Source organism: Lynx canadensis, chromosome A3 (assembly GCF_007474595.2).
Source record: "Lynx canadensis isolate LIC74 chromosome A3, mLynCan4.pri.v2, whole genome shotgun sequence".
Taxonomy (NCBI): domain Eukaryota; kingdom Metazoa; phylum Chordata; class Mammalia; order Carnivora; family Felidae; genus Lynx; species Lynx canadensis.
In genome coordinates this window covers 66,466,486-66,481,919 of record NC_044305.1, presented here as the reverse complement: position 1 = coordinate 66,481,919, position 15,434 = coordinate 66,466,486, and the positions used below count along the sequence as shown (strand labels likewise).

The 15,434-nt window shown below is 51.4% G+C and overlaps 1 protein-coding gene across 1 annotated transcript in view; it reads left to right on the top strand.

Annotated features, from left to right (window-relative positions):
* Positions 1-14,478, top strand: part of KCNK12 (potassium two pore domain channel subfamily K member 12) — a 53,615-nt gene extending 39,137 nt beyond the window's left edge. The window contains exon 2 of the mRNA XM_030310560.1: positions 9,208-14,478. Coding sequence (XP_030166420.1) covers positions 9,208-10,109 — 902 coding nt within the window. The 3' untranslated portion in view covers positions 10,110-14,478. The remainder of the gene's footprint in view (positions 1-9,207) is intronic.
* Positions 14,479-15,434: the final 956 nt, after the last annotated feature.

Below are 15,434 nucleotides of genomic sequence, written 5' to 3'. Positions count from 1 at the left end.
ACAGAGCAGCCCAATGGCATTCCACCTTCCACCCCCCAGCCCACCCCGAGTCTCCCACTGCTCCCTGTTTACCTGGTGGGGGGGGGCGGGGAGGGACACAGGAAGGCCTGGCTGCTAACGTAGCCTTGGGCAAGACCCAGCCTCCTTGATATTAAAGTGAGGCTGTTCAGAGGCACCTGGGTGGCTCAGTCAGTTAAGCATCCAACTTCGGTCATGATCTCACGGTTTGTGAGTTCGAGCCCCGCGTCAGGCTCTGTGCTGACAGCTCATAGCCCGGAGCCTGCTTTGGATTCTATGTCTCCCTCTCTCTCTGCCCCTCCCCTGCTTGTGCTCTGTCTCTCAAAAATAAATAAATGTTAAAAAAAAATTTTTTTTTAAAGTGAGGCTGTTCATCCTTCTACCAGCCAGTCAGGAAGGATCAAATGAGATGGCTTCCCAGGGGATTGTGCCAAGCAGACAAGCGGAGCCCTGGTTAGGGTCACCAGATTGAGCACATAAAAATACAGGACACCTAGTTATATTTGAATTTCAGATAAATAATGAATCTTTTTTTTTTTAGTGTAAATGTGCCCCATGCAATGTTTGGGACATACTTACACCAAAAAATGATTCGTTATTTATCTGAAATTCATGTTTAACTGGGAGTTCTGGCTTTTTAAAATATTTAATTATGAGAGGGAGAGAGCAAGCACACACACACAAACACACTGCGGAGGGTCAGAGAGAGAAGGAGACAATCTCAAGCAGGCTCCATGCTGTCAGTGCAGAGCCTGGTGCTGCACTTGAACTCCTGAACCATGAGATCACGACCTGAACTGAAATCAAGAATTGGACACTTAACTGACTGAGCCACCCAGGAGCCCCGGAAGTTCTGTATTTTATCTGGCAATGCTAATGAGTCTCCTTGCCCATCCCTGCCCACTGACCCCACATCTCAGCTTTCCTACTGTCTCTGGTATTTAACTCTCACCCTTGAGAGATTCTTGAAATTTTTACTTTCAGTCATTCAGTCAACAAATAACTATCAGTGCCTACTTTACATGAGGTTCCTTTGTCCACTGTAGAGCACAGAAAGATTCATAATAATAAATCTTTATTTAGGGCTTATTAATGTGCTAGGCACTAAATATTCTGCATATATTTAACTCAAAACAAAAAGTTATTGAGGGAGTTATATTATCTCCATTTTACAGATGAGGAAATTGAGGCTCAGAGAGGTTAATTGGTGGAACTAGATTCAAACCTGAGCAACCTAGTTCCAAATAGCCAATTACGATGTGGTCCCACCTGCCAGGGATTCCCCGTCTCATTGTGGAGACAGGCCCCAAAAGGTAATTCATGCTGTAAGTCATCTGTGCTGGCTACTCAGGATGCCACTGACCAGCGGCATCACTGGATGCCAGGTTACAAATGCAGAATCAGGAACCCCGCCCCAGAATTCAACAAGATCCCCAGGCGGGTCCTAGGCAAACTAGTTTGAGAATCCCTGCTCCAAACCAGCAGAGGGAGAGTCTATTTATTCACTCGACAAGCTGAGCTCCAGCACGTTCTGCATCCCAGGGGCTATTCCAGGCACCGCATTGTCACGGTGACTGTTGAAAATGTGGGTACTCCTCAAGTGCTTTTAAAAATGTCTTATCCTCAATTCTTCCTGAGGGTGGAGTGCAGCATTTCCCAAAGATTATTCTTTGAAACACTCAAGTCACCTGAGGTGATTAAATACAGTCTATGGTCCAGTTAGTGTGGGGAACACTGGAGAGTGCCAGCACAGCCTACTCGGATTCATAAGTCACATTAACATAAGTGCTCTGAAAAGTCCTACCATAAATAAACACGTTGCCCTTACATCCACCTTTTTTTTTTTTTTTTAATTTTAGGAATTCTCCTCTCCCCACCGCCATTAAGCATGTTTTATCATCTTAAGGAGCATATGTTTTTTTTAATGTTTACTTATTTTTGAGAGAGACAGAGCATGAGCCGGGGAGGGGCAAAGAGAGAGGGAGACAGAGGATCCCAGCAGACTCCGCACTGTCAGCGCAGAGCCCGATGCGGGGCTCAGACTCACCAACTGTGAGATCACGACCTGATCCGAAGTCGGAGGCTTAACCGATGGAGCCACCCAGGCTCACCTTAAGGAGCATACTTTGGCATAGTGTATTACAGTTTACAAAGAGAGTTCACATTGCGGGGGGGCGGGGGGGGGGGGTTTACGCTGTACAGATGAAATTGAGGCTTAGAGAAGTTAGTGGTAGCAATTTGCTTCACGCTTGGCTGATAGAGGCCACAACAGAGGTCATAACTTCCAGTTCAACTCTGGTTCTATTTCCTGGACACTGAGCTGCTCACCCAGCCCCTCAAACCATCACACCAGTTGGAATATGTTTGGTGGCATGTAATGGAAGGTGTAAGCAGGCAAAAGGGTTTATGGGCTCAAGCAATGGGAAGGCTGGAGGTAGGTGGGGCAGCATGGCCAGTTTGATTTGACAGCTCATTGGGGCCATGAAGGCCCCATTTCTTTCTGGCTGCCTCCACTCAGCCTCCTGCATTGTCAGCTTCATCTAAGGTTGGCCCCACCTCATGGCCACAGATGGCTGCCGACTACTCCTGGGGCCAGGGCAGCTCTAGAGCGAGAAATCTTTTAACCTGGGAACTATCAGAGAAACTCTTCTTTGAGCTGATTCACTTGAATGGAGTCACGTGTCCACTCCTACACCAATCTCTGTAGCCATAAAAGTGTCCTGCACTGATTGGTTTAGGCTTATCCATCCTTGAGCCAGTCATGGTAAGGGACTGGTAATCTCGATTGGCCTAGACTAACTGATGCTCGGTCAGTTCTTCCAGTGGCCTGGCTGCCTCCTATAGGAGTTGGAGGTGGGAGGTGTTGTTAAGGAGAGACAGCCACAATATCCACAAGTGTTTTAGGCTGCTTGAAATTTAAATCAACAGAGCACCACAATATACCCTTTAAATATCTTACAATTTTATGTATTAATTATACCTCAGTAAGCCAATTTTTTAAAGGAATTTAAATCAAAATATTTGAAATTGGGCAGATTCCAACCAGTAGGACATACAGGGCTACCTTATCACATTTTTTCTAAAGAAAGGGCTTTAGCCCGCCTGCATCAGAATCATCTGAAAACATTTGCTAAAATGTAGATTCCTGGGCCCTTTTCATGATGCACTAAATAAACTTCTGGAGTGGGAATCTGCATTTTGTTAGCACCACATTCTAACTGAGCTAACCAGCCTCTGCTTTGGAATCTGCCCTTTAATCATTTTAATCATACATCTCAGTTGCTTGGATCAGCCCTGATTTATGGCTTTCCTGGTGTAATGATGATCAGTGCCCCTTTTACTCTCAAAAGTATACTGGATTGGACTATATATTATATCTCCCCTTCTCTAAGTTGACACTGTAGAGCCAGCAGAAAATGTACCCCAGGTAAAGAGCGAAGACTCCCCAGCCTTCTGCCACAATGGAAAGGGCTTCAGAGTCAGCTCAGCCACTTACAAACGGAAACTCAGCCGGTACCTTCACCTCCCTTAGCTCATGTCCTTATTAAAGCTGATGATGCCTCCCTCCCAGGGCGGTTGGGGGATCGGATGAGAGGACAAGTGTCCAGTGTCCAGCACGGACACTGCCAGCCAGGGGTACCCGATACAGATCAGTACGGGCCTCTCCATCTCGATTCCAGCCTCTTTGAGCTGAACTCCAGAGGCCCCGTCACCAGAGCCCCAATTGCAAAGGCGGCACCAGACAGGCTGTGGGAACGAGCTTCACAGTTTTTGTCAAAGTGGCATAATAAAGCCCCCAAGTGTCTGCTCTTTGCAAACGGGGATGGCAGATCAATTGTGGCATAAACAAAACAGCAGGCTTGGTGTGAACCTGGGGACAGATTACGCCTCTGCAGGGTGTGATTGGGGGAAGGAGGGGACTCTCAGGGTGCCTGGGGTTGCCTTTTTCTGGCTGAGGCTTTAAGGCCCCTCTCCGGAGCCAGCCTGGCTCCCCACAGATTGCCAGAGCTTGAGGGACTGCTACTCCACTCTGGGAAGCAGCACCAGGTACATACCCCACAGCCCTGACCCCAAGGCCTCAGTGCCCCCAGAGCTCTGAGCCTATCGGTGTCAATGGGGAAGGACAGTAAACTGCCACCTATCTCCTGAGCAGAGCAGACAGACAGTGTTGTGTGTAGAAAAGCAAAAGGAGGTGTTGTGGGCACAGAGCCAGACCTCAGGAATAGGGCTGGTGGGAGGGACACTTGCACTGGGTGCTCTCTGTGCTGGCAGAGAAACTCCTGACCTGCCTGTCCCCTTCCTTCTGGGCCGACGGTGCCACAGCCAGTCAAGCATTTGGCATCACTTTGGGCCTGTGGTCATGGCCATGACGAGACCCCAGAGCAAGTTCTGGCTCAGACTCTGTGGGGGCATCAGAGAAAAGCTGTGCCCTGGCCCAGGGGTGAGCCTGCAGAGCAGAGGAGTAGATGAGTGCTAACCTCTAAGAAGGCAGCCCAGATACTCTGAGGGCAGGGACCGCATCTGCCCGGTTTTCCAACATACCCCGAGCCTAGCACGAAGTCGGCCAAGCTGTGTTTCTGAAGGAGTGAACGGGTGGATGTCTGTCTTCCTGTGGCGTATCTAGTGCTGTGGCCTTATGGGGGCCCTAGGATAAGGCCATAACCCTCTGGGGAGGGAGAATGGTCAGTGGGAAACATGTCACATTCTCAGCCCCATCATGAAGGGAAGAGACAAATCCTCAACAGGGAACCCAGACTCTGGAGGGGGGCCAGGAATCCAGACATGGGGGAGTTTGGAGGAATCTGGGGCTGCTCCTGGTGGCCTGGCCTTTGACTCAGGGGGGTAGGTCAGCTACGGGCAGTCCTGTGAGGACCCCAAGGGGCAGATGAGCCGCCAGCCAGACTGTTAGCCAAAAGTACAGGCCCCCCTGTATGGCATGCCTCCTGCTGTCCCTAACCAAGCCCTGGGACATCTGGTTCTAAAGCCTTGCTTGTCTTAGCTGTGCCACAGGAGGGGTGATGCATCCACCTCAGTGGGGACGTTAAAGGAGGAGCCGTGGCCCCTCTCCCCGGCAATGGTCCAGGGAAAGAGAGCCACAGGGGACAGAGGACTCTTAGGGACACGAGTCATGACTCAGGGTCAGCCAGCTTCCCCGGGGGAAAGTGCTCTCTTGGCTGCCAGCCTTGGAGGACTGAAATGAGCTGTTACAGTTGGAAAGGAGGCCCTGCAGTGCTCTCAGAAGGCAGTTTGGGGTTGGTGGAAAGAACATGAATGTTAGACAGCAACAGACCTGGGTTTCAGGCACAGCTTCCCCGCTCTGTGCTGTGAGGCCTTGACAACTATCTAACCCCTTGGTGAGTGGGGTGTCCCTCCCCCACAGCTGTGGCCAAGATGGAGCGAGGTGAGAAAGGACTGTGGGCTCGAGCTGGGGGCTTTGCTGCAGCAAGTGAATCCAGGTGGAACCAGTTTATCCAATGGCCTGACACAGAAGTGACCTTGTCTTCATCTGCTGTCTTAAGGAACTTCCCTTCGGATCCCTTCAGGTCTTGGGCAGATGCTAGAGTTTTCCAATCAGCCGTGTTTTTTTTTGTTTGTTTGTTTGTTTGTTTTTTTAAGTACCATTAGTCTTAAAATTGAAACTCATTCTCAGATATCCAGTCCCATCTAAATCCAATATAAATCCAGTCTTCAAGTTCACTTCTAATCAAAGATCAGCTTCTCCCTCCAGCTCCATGTCTGGCCCTCAGCTCAGGGGTCTGTGGGGGGAGGACAGTCTGTTGGCTTGGTCTGACATCATTGGTGCCACTATAATCCTTTCTTACCTATTGCCCACTGTTAGAACAGACATACCCTTTCATGGGGCCTATCTATGGGTCTTTGGAGACCACCCACAGGGCCCACTGTTCTGCACCATTCCCTCAGTGGGGGCACCCTCTCCATCCTACCTCCTGGGAGTGCCTCAAATGCTGTCCCAGCACCCCATCTCCTAGCCTCTTATTGCTAGAGGCCCCTCCACCCAGCAGCAACCCTCTTGGGCAGAATGTCTTCAGACCTGGCTGCCTTCTGCACATCCACTTGACCCTGTCACTCTCACACAGCCTTGATGCAACAAGCATCTGAAGTGCAGACTGCTCCCCTCTTCCCACCTCTGTCTGTGTGGCCTGCTCCAGTCAGCCTCTCACCCAGAGAACTCTCCAGCACAGCTTCAGACTCTAGGAGATACCTCTGACTCTCCCAGAACTCTCACTATACTCCATCCAGGGGCCCTGGATGGGCCTGCCTAGTTCTGCAGGTCAGCTAGCCTCTGGGAAGCGAGCTGCCAGCTCCCCTCTAGCTGCAGGCGAGGTGCTCTTGATCGCACCCCCATCACTTGGCCTGGGGGTAGGTGGAGGATGCCACAGCACCTCCTACTATGACAACCACTCTGCTACTTCATGACCATCTCCCGTTATCCCAGCCTTTCCATGTAGCCCAGGGCTGGGGGGTGCTAGTCACCAGACCCATTTTGATCTAGTAATTCTGCATAAATGCATCTAGAACTTCTCTTTCCAGTAGGGGATAATGTGCCACGTGTCACTCTTAGCTTTGAGATTTCAGCTAAAAATCCTAAAGATTAGGAAAATCCCATTCAGTATTCTCTTAGGCAAATTAATTTTCCAGGCTCAGGACTTTCCATTTCTTCAGGAATCTAGCAAAGTGATCCCCTATTAGAGGTACTGTTTTTCCTCAATGTGTAGAAGCAGTGTCGGGTAGAATGGTCTAAGACCAGGCTAGAAGCCAGGACATGTGTAAGGTATGTGTTCCCAACAAGCTATAGATCATGTCACTTCTGCCCCTGCTCCCTCACTTATACAGCGAGAGATCAAAATTAAGGTCCCTTACAGTTAACAATCTAGCAGGTTTAAAAATTTTTTTTTAATGTTTATTTATTTTTGAGAGAGAGAGAGCCAGAGACAGAGCACGAGCGGGAGAGGGGCAGAGGGAGATGGAGACACAGAATCTGAAGCAGGCTTCAGGCTCTGAGCTGTCAGCACAGAGCCCGATGTGGGGCTCGAACTCAAGCTGTGAGATCATGACCTGAGCCAAAGTCGGAAACTCAACTGACAGAGCCACCCAGGTGCCCCATAGCAGTTTTTTAAAAAGTTTTTCTTATCATAAGAGTACCAACAAAAGTCACAAGGCACATGGTTAGACAATTATACAACACCCATGTAACCACTACCCAGATTAACATTTCTGGCACCCCAGAGGCCCTGTGTCCCCTCCCGTTTATTACCCCCTGCCATCCCCAGAGGAAACCCCAATTGTGACTTTTATTGAAATCACTTCCTTGATTTTCCTTATAATTTTACCAACCAAGAATGCGTCCGTAAAAAAATTACTATAGTTTGGTTTTGCCTGGTTTTGAATTTGAATTTTTTATAAATGGAATAATACAGAATGCATTCTGTGTTCAGCTTCTTTTTTGTGAGATTCATTCATATTATTGCAAGTAGCTGTGGTTCATGCTTTCTCATTGCTGTAGAGTATTTCCTTGTAGGAACAGACTGACTTAGTTGTGGACAATTGGGTTATCGATCCAGGACTTTATACAAATGTGCACATGCAAACAAGTGTGCACACACACACACACGCACACACACAAATACAAATACTCTCACTCCACATATAACCATAGAGATTCAAAGCTGATTTCTTTATGAATTCAAGAACTTGGATTTGGCTTTGAAGTGTGGAAAAATCCGTTAAATTGCTTACACTGCTAATATGTTGTTGTTGTTGTTTTCACTCTCTTGTGGCCCAAATCTGAATCTAAGGATATAATCCATCTTCCTCAACATGGGTATTGTCCTAGCTTTTCTCCTAAATTAAGTTATTAAGCATAAGATGAAGATCGTGGTCAGGCAATTGAGATTTCCTCCAGGGAATCTCAAGAATGATTAGCATAGAGGCTAAGGAATTACTGGAAAAAAATCTTTTACCTCTGGCTTTTTTAAGGAAATAGTAAACCAAGTGAGACAGAAGTCTTCAGCACCCAGTTCCCAGGGCTGGCTTCAGCCCACTAGCAGCACACAGGCAGCCCCTCTGACGTGGCACCTAAATTTAACAGGGATGCCCCTGAACTTTTGCTGCAGAGGTGGGAAAGGTGCCATGGTGCTGTTTGGACAGATGATCTATTTCCAGCTCAGACTCCGAGCGGCAGTGAATATTTGTGCAAAGAGATTAAACCCCCTTCCGAAACCAGAGTGGGTTATGGGTCCCACAGAGAGCCCACAGCCCACAGCCAGCTGAGCACGCAGGTGGGAGGGGAGAGCTGCCCGGGATGGCAAGGGCAGAGCACACTGGTGGGAAGCCAAGCCTTTGGCAGAAATCAAATGATAAAGAATCTCCCTTAAAGCCTGTGCTTTGAACAAGTGGACACGTTAAGGCTTAATTATGAACTAAAAGCAATAAATAGCTGCCCAGGCACAGAACAGGCCTCCCAGGACAAAAGTGACCCCAGACACATGGCAGCATAGGACCCCGCTGGGCCACCACCTTTCCTTTGGCCACAAGTCTGAGCAAGGGTGATGGTGGTCCTTGGATGAGAAAGACACCCAATGACACCCCATGGTAGAGCCAGCTCACTCCCTGAATGTTGTGGACTCATTCTCAAGCTTTTTGTCAGTTTCATAAACCCCCTTTTCAGAGACCATCACACATAGCCACCTGGACTGAACACACTGTACCTGGTCCCTAGTAATCCCAGATCAAATGAAGCCTTTATGGAATTGTGTCCTAAGGAGGCCCACGTGTGCCATTGGTTACATTAAAAAAAAAAAAAAAAATTGAGGGGTGGGAGAGCAGGTGACATCTCTTTGTAGGCTTTGTAGGTATCTCAATGGTTCGCACCCATACAGTGGTTTCATTTCATGAGTCTTTATGGGTCCTTCCTAGTAACCATCCTGCCCACCCATCTTGATCCACAGACCCCAAGACGAGGAGCCACATCTCTGCCATCAGTTTAGGCGTTGCCCCAATCAGGAACCACGCCGCCAAGGGCGAGAAATGTCTAAGTACTGTTTCCCCTCCCCCGAGTGATGCCACTCGGTAGGAGCCGCGTCAACACCTATGTACGCCCGGCTCCCCCGCCCAGTGGGCACCACCTGCCCAGCCAGGACCTCGCTGACCCTTGCCCTGTCTCCACAGGTTTTGGCATGACCACCCCCGCGACGGTAGGCGGGAAGGCCTTCCTCATCGCCTACGGGCTGTTCGGCTGCGCCGGAACCATCCTGTTCTTCAACCTCTTCCTGGAGCGCATCATCTCTCTGCTGGCCTTCATCATGCGCGCCTGCAGGGAGCGCCAGTTGCGCCGCAGCGGCCTGCTGCCCGCCACCTTCCGCCGCGGCTCGGCGCTCTCGGAGGCCGACTGCCTGGCGGGCTGGAAGCCCTCGGTGTACCACGTGCTGCTGATCCTGGGCCTGTTCGCCGTGCTGCTGTCGTGCTGCGCCTCGGCCATGTACACCAGCGTGGAGGGCTGGGACTACGTGGACTCGCTCTACTTCTGCTTCGTCACCTTCAGCACCATCGGCTTCGGGGACTTGGTGAGCAGCCAGCACGCCGCCTACCGGAACCAGGGGCTCTACCGCCTGGGCAACTTCCTCTTCATCCTGCTCGGCGTGTGCTGCATCTACTCGCTCTTCAACGTCATCTCCATCCTCATCAAGCAGGTGCTCAACTGGATGCTGCGCAAGCTGAGCTGCCGCTGCTGCGCGCGCTGCTGCCCGGCGCCCGGCGCGCCCCTGGCCCGGCGCAACGCCATCACCCCGGGCTCCCGGCTGCGCCGCCGCCTGGCCGCGCTCGGCGCCGACCCCGCGGCCGGCGACAGCGACGCCGAGGGCCGCCGCCTGTCGGGCGAGCTCATCTCCATGCGCGACCTCACGGCCTCCAACAAGGTGTCGCTGGCGCTGCTGCAGAAGCAGCTGTCCGAGACGGCCAACGGCTACCCGCGCAGCGTGTGCGTCAACACGCGCCAGAACGGCTTCTCGGGCGGCGTAGGCGCGCTGGGCATCATGAACAACCGGCTGGCCGAGACCAGCGCCTCCAGGTAGACCGCCCGGCCGCGCCACGGACCCTCGGCGGGCTGGCGTGCCGCCGGCCGTGGTTTGCTTTCCTTCTCTCAGACGCTGGCGCTTTCTTAATCTTTATCCAATAAAATCAAACCAAAAAAAAAAAAAATTTTTTTTTTAAAGAAATACTATTTGGCCAGGCCTGATGTTATCCAGGGCAGGTTTTGGGGGAGCCTGTTTTCCTCGTGGGTCCCCTCGTGAAGAACGGTGGCCCCCAGCAGATTCTCCTCCAGGGAGAGAGAAAGTGGCACCTCAGACCCCCACCAGGTGCGTACCGCAGCCAGGAGAGGGCCATCCCTGGGTTTTGCGGACTGGCACTGAACCCCGTCCCCATGCACATAAGCAGCCGGCAACCCCAAAGCATATGGTGCAACTTCTCCTGGCTCTGAATTACCTCCGCAGCATTTAGAATCCTGGACCAGCCTAGCAGCTTCCTTCTGGTCGTCAGAAGTGATGTAGTCACAGTTTTGACAGGTGGGGGTGGGGAGAGCCATATGTTGCCTACCGATGTATATAAATAGAACAGCCGCTACACACGGAGAATGGTGTAGTATTATGCAATGAGATGAAACAGCACCAACTTGCGGACTGTGGCATTTCCCCGAGATTTAGAAATTGGGATGGTAAGGGGCTCAGCTGGCCTTTCTCAGCCTGGAGTTAGTGCACTTAGCACACAGGGCAGCTACTTCCAATGCCGAAAACCCAGAGTGGACGGCAGGGCAGGGAGCAGGGGAGCACTAGCGCTGTAGGAGCCCTGCTTTGCTTCAGCCAGCTGATCTTTGAGGCTCCAGGCACATCTCAGAACCCCCCAACCCTCCTTTCTCTCACCAGCGCTGTCCTTGGGAATGCTTTTCATTACTAACCAGGAATGTCTGAGTCTTCTCAGACGAGATCTTGCTTTGTTGGTGTGGATTTTGTTTCTTAACTCCCGTTGAGCAGTTCATTTTTCCCCTTTTAGAGAACCTGAGGGTGCAGAGTGCAGTCCCCAGAACCCCTTTCTCCTCCTCTCTGAGTCAGGGCTCTGCAGGACCGGGCTCTGCCTCACCAGAAAGCAGCCATCATGCAAATGTTAGAGAATCTGGCTCCAGAGCCCATAATGTTTGGGGGACAGATCCCATTCTAAACCCTGTTTGGCCCCCACTGACAATCAAGTGGATTTTTCTCCACGCACAGTCTGTATTGGAGGTGGAGGAAGGCAGGAGGTAGGGAGCTGATGGAATGGGTGGATGGAAGCGGTTTTAGAGTTAAAGTTTTGCTTGGGATGATCCTTAAGCTGAGGGACGCCCTCTTCTGCATAGAGGTCACTGAACTGAAGGAAGGTCAGATGCTGCCTTCATCGAAATGCTGGGGGTCTTGGACTATAAATGAATAATGCTCTTTCAGCCCATTTTCCTCATCTGAAAAGAAGGTCCCAAGGACAAATCCAACAGAAACAATGTGACACACCAATATATACAGCTTCTGATAGGAAGTCTTACTTCTAAGACTCCTAAAGCACCAGGACACCTCACACTGTCTGCCTGAGAGGCATGGAAAGCCGTGAAATCTGCACCCCCTGGCCTCCAAGGAAGCATATGTGCCTGGAACACACACACACACACACACACACACACACACACACACACACACAGCATTAAGAGTCATGCTTGAATGTCAGCCTCCCCTTTCTCCTTCCCGTTCATGACAAGAAGGGAAAAATGCATTGGGATCTGAATGATTCTCTAGCTACTTCGGGTAGCTAATTTCTAACTCAGATTAGGATTGGGACGTAAACACGGCTCCTAATCTGAGGGTAAACCAGTGACACAGAGCAGCCAGGAGAGAGGACAGTCTTGCTAGATCCTGAAGGGTAGGCTTCCAGAGAGCATTCGCCATGACTGTCACTCAGGCCCGCTGGTGAGCACCCCACCCCTGCCCCACCTGAGCCGTGGCTTTAGTCCCACTGCAGTGACTGCACACTCAGAGGCACAAGTGCTCTAGGCCAAGGCCCTCTCACAGGATCTAGAAGTAAAGTGTCATGTTTATCCCTCCAAATGAAGGAAAGCTGAAAAGGCATCCAATTAGAGGTGTCACCCAGGCAACGAGCAATAACTTGGGGGTCTGAAGCATACAGAGGGGGTGAGAGATCCCCATGATAGAGGCATCTAGATCATGAGGACTTAATAACAGGCAAAACAGAAGCCAACCCAGAGGAAGTGAGCCCCAGCAACGGCACAGGAAGCTTAAGACCTAGCTATCGAGGTTCTTTGAGCTAGACAGGCCAAAGACGTGTCCAAGCCATCCCCCTGACCAGTGCTCAGGACTGCACAGAACCGTGTCTCTGCAGGAGGAGCAGGACCTGCCTACAGAGAAGAAGAACTCAAGACCTTCCTTGGCAGTCTTCTCTGTCAGGAGTGCTTCCTAAAGTCTATCCTAAATTGCTCATGCTGCAGCCTTAGCTGTTTTCACTTCTTCTCCTATGTTCTGCCTTTGGAAGGAGACCATTGTAAGCAGCTTGAGCAAGCTGCTGAAGGAGCCTTAAGCATGGCTTATGGGGGCCGGGAAGAGAGCCTCCCCTCTCACCAACCTCCCAGAGAAACACCAGCCTCCAGCATACTAAGGTAGCTCAGGATCCAGGGGCATGCTCATATTTTTGCCCATGTTCCCCTAGTCCCCCACCCAAATTCAGTATGTCATTGTCCTTCACTTCAGGCCAGAGGGCTCAGTGCTCCAAATGCCAGAGGCTGCTTCTCTGGAAAAGCTGGGCTCCCAAAATTAGGGGGATTGATGGAGCCTAGACCCATACCTACAGACTTATGTGGCATCCTGCTTGAGGGTGAGCCCTGAGAACCAGGACCGGGGTCCTACCATCATTTCAGGAATAGTGACACTGATAGGGACCCCTTTCTTTGGTGCAGGTTCTTCTGAACCTCAGGCCCCATAAGAAAGGGCTCCCCATTCGCTTAGATACTGTGGCCCATCCCACCATGCAGGACTCTCCAGTTTGACCCAAAGTTGGTAGCTCACCGCAGTCTGCCGCTGTCCCCGCTCCTCAGGTTGCTGCCTCACCTTAGGCCCCTACTCACCCCTCCCAGGCTGGGGCTATGGGGCCCTAAGCAGCCCTTGACACCCGCTGTGGCCACACAGAGGCCAGGATCTTAGTGAGCAGCTGGGACTTCTCAGAGATGAGCAGGCAAATAAAGAAGCCACCCTTGCTGTCCTTGCTTGCTAATAAGGCCAGGTGGTCAGGCTCTTCTGTCCTTTGATTGAAGCCAGAGCCTCTGGGCCTGGAGAAGGAGTCAGAAGGCTCAGGTAGTGTCATGCCCTCAGTTTGCGGAAAATGCGTCAGTCCTGGGCATTTGTCCAGGAGCTTCACACATCACAGCATCATGTGCACCTACATGCACTCACACACCAGCCTTACAAAGAGCTACTAGCCCCTTCCCCCAAGGAAAAATCCCAGTCTAGATCACGTTGAGAAGAAAGATTCCCCATTTTTTAACTCCCTGGAGATCTACTAGGGCCTGGAAAATTCCTCTCCTCCTTGGGGGAGTTTCACGTACACTTTGCATGAATTTGAATCTGTGTTTTACATAGAAGCCAGCGTCCAAACCCAAGCCAAACCCTGGAAAATAGCTGCTAAATTTACAGCAGGGCTCCTCCATCCCTGTAGCCTCCTAGCAAATGCCCTCTTCCTGTGTGCTTTGGGGGTGAGGGTGGCTGAGCCCTCACAGCCGAAGGAGAAGCTTCTGGGGAGCTGAGGCATATGGAAGTCCACAGAGGTGGAGACCGCAGGAGCTGTGGGCCAGGTGGTTCCGTCTTACTGTAATTTCTTACATTCTTAACAAAAAGCACAATTCCACACACACACTGTCTGGAAAGCACATCCAGACAGACTGCTTAGGGCCTTTCTGAGTCCAGAAGAGGCGCTGGGGCTTCTCTGTCGCAGGGGTTGTTGTACAGCGAGCTCATCGCGGTGCCGGTGCCACTGAAGGCTGCACACTCTGTGGGGGTTAGGCGGGGAGAGGGGAGGCGGGGGAAGGGCTGCTGGAACCATTCCCGACCCAGGGCAGGCTCCTCAGCATGGACTCGGGGCCTGGACTCTTGCCCCTGGGGCAGGCCTGGCACTTTCAGGCACCTCGTTAAGCGCTGAGAAGCGATGAGATTTCTGTACTACCCTGGCCCAAGACCCTCTTCCCCTCTCTTTCAGCCTCTTCCTCCTCTCTCCCCTCCCTAGGGAAGCTCCACCTTGCTTTACAAATCATTTTCTATGCTACTGTGTTCTCTCAGGAGGGGGTTAGAGCATGCGGGGTGAGCCTGCAGGGTTTCTTAAACAATACATTTATTTTTCTGAGCAGTAACTCCAAGACAGGAGTTGAAGGGTGTTTAAATTAACGATGAATAAAATGCAGCCTGCCACCTCTTTGAGCTGTTTGCGGTCTGTCTGTCAGAGTCTCCTGCCTCCCCACCTCCCTCATCACACCTCTTCTCAGGGGGCCCCAGGAGACCTGTTTCTTGGATCCAGGCCCTAGCAGCAGCTTCCTGGGGAAGTTACTCAGCAAAACAACAGTGACATCCATCTGGAGGGTGGGGGGCACCAAAGGATCTCGCAGGCAACTGGGCTGAATTGGGCCAGTGTCCAAGGGCCAGGTCTGGAAGGAAGACAGGCACAGAAAACATTGGCCTCATTGTGGCAGGGGCTTTCAACCCTTGTGGTGCGCCAGATTCTCCAAAGGACACTTGAGAAGATACTGATGCCCAGGACCCACCCCACCTCTGCCCCCCACCCTCATCCCCTCACTCCCAAGATTTGTTCAGGAACGCTGAACGGCAGCTTCCAGTTTTGGAAGCTGCCCAGGTGCTCCTAATGGACATCCAGGGCCTTGAACCCACACTCTAAACACAGAGCACTCTCGTCACAGTGTGGAAAGTGCACTCACTTGGAAGCTAGGAAGTCTGAATTCTCGTTCTGCCTCAGGCAGTCACTGTGCTGGCTCAGATCCTCAGTCTCCCCATCTCTAAAATGGTTAGATAATGATATTGTGCCCCCCCCCCCACACCTCTCAGGAGTCTTCTAAAAACTCAATGAGAGGTTGAGAACTCTGAAAAGTATAAGCTCACCATAAACACAAGGTGTCACCCTGAGAGGGACCAGGCAGTCCCCACTGCTTCTGCAGTGCCAGCTGGGGAAGGAGGTTCCATCTAGATGATTGCTTCTGGCCTCTGCAAACCTTGCCTTTTTGGCACCACCTTAATCAGCATATTAGTGCAAAGTCCACAGCCTCATGGAGGTCATCTTTTTCCCTCAGGGTGCCTTCCCTAGAGATG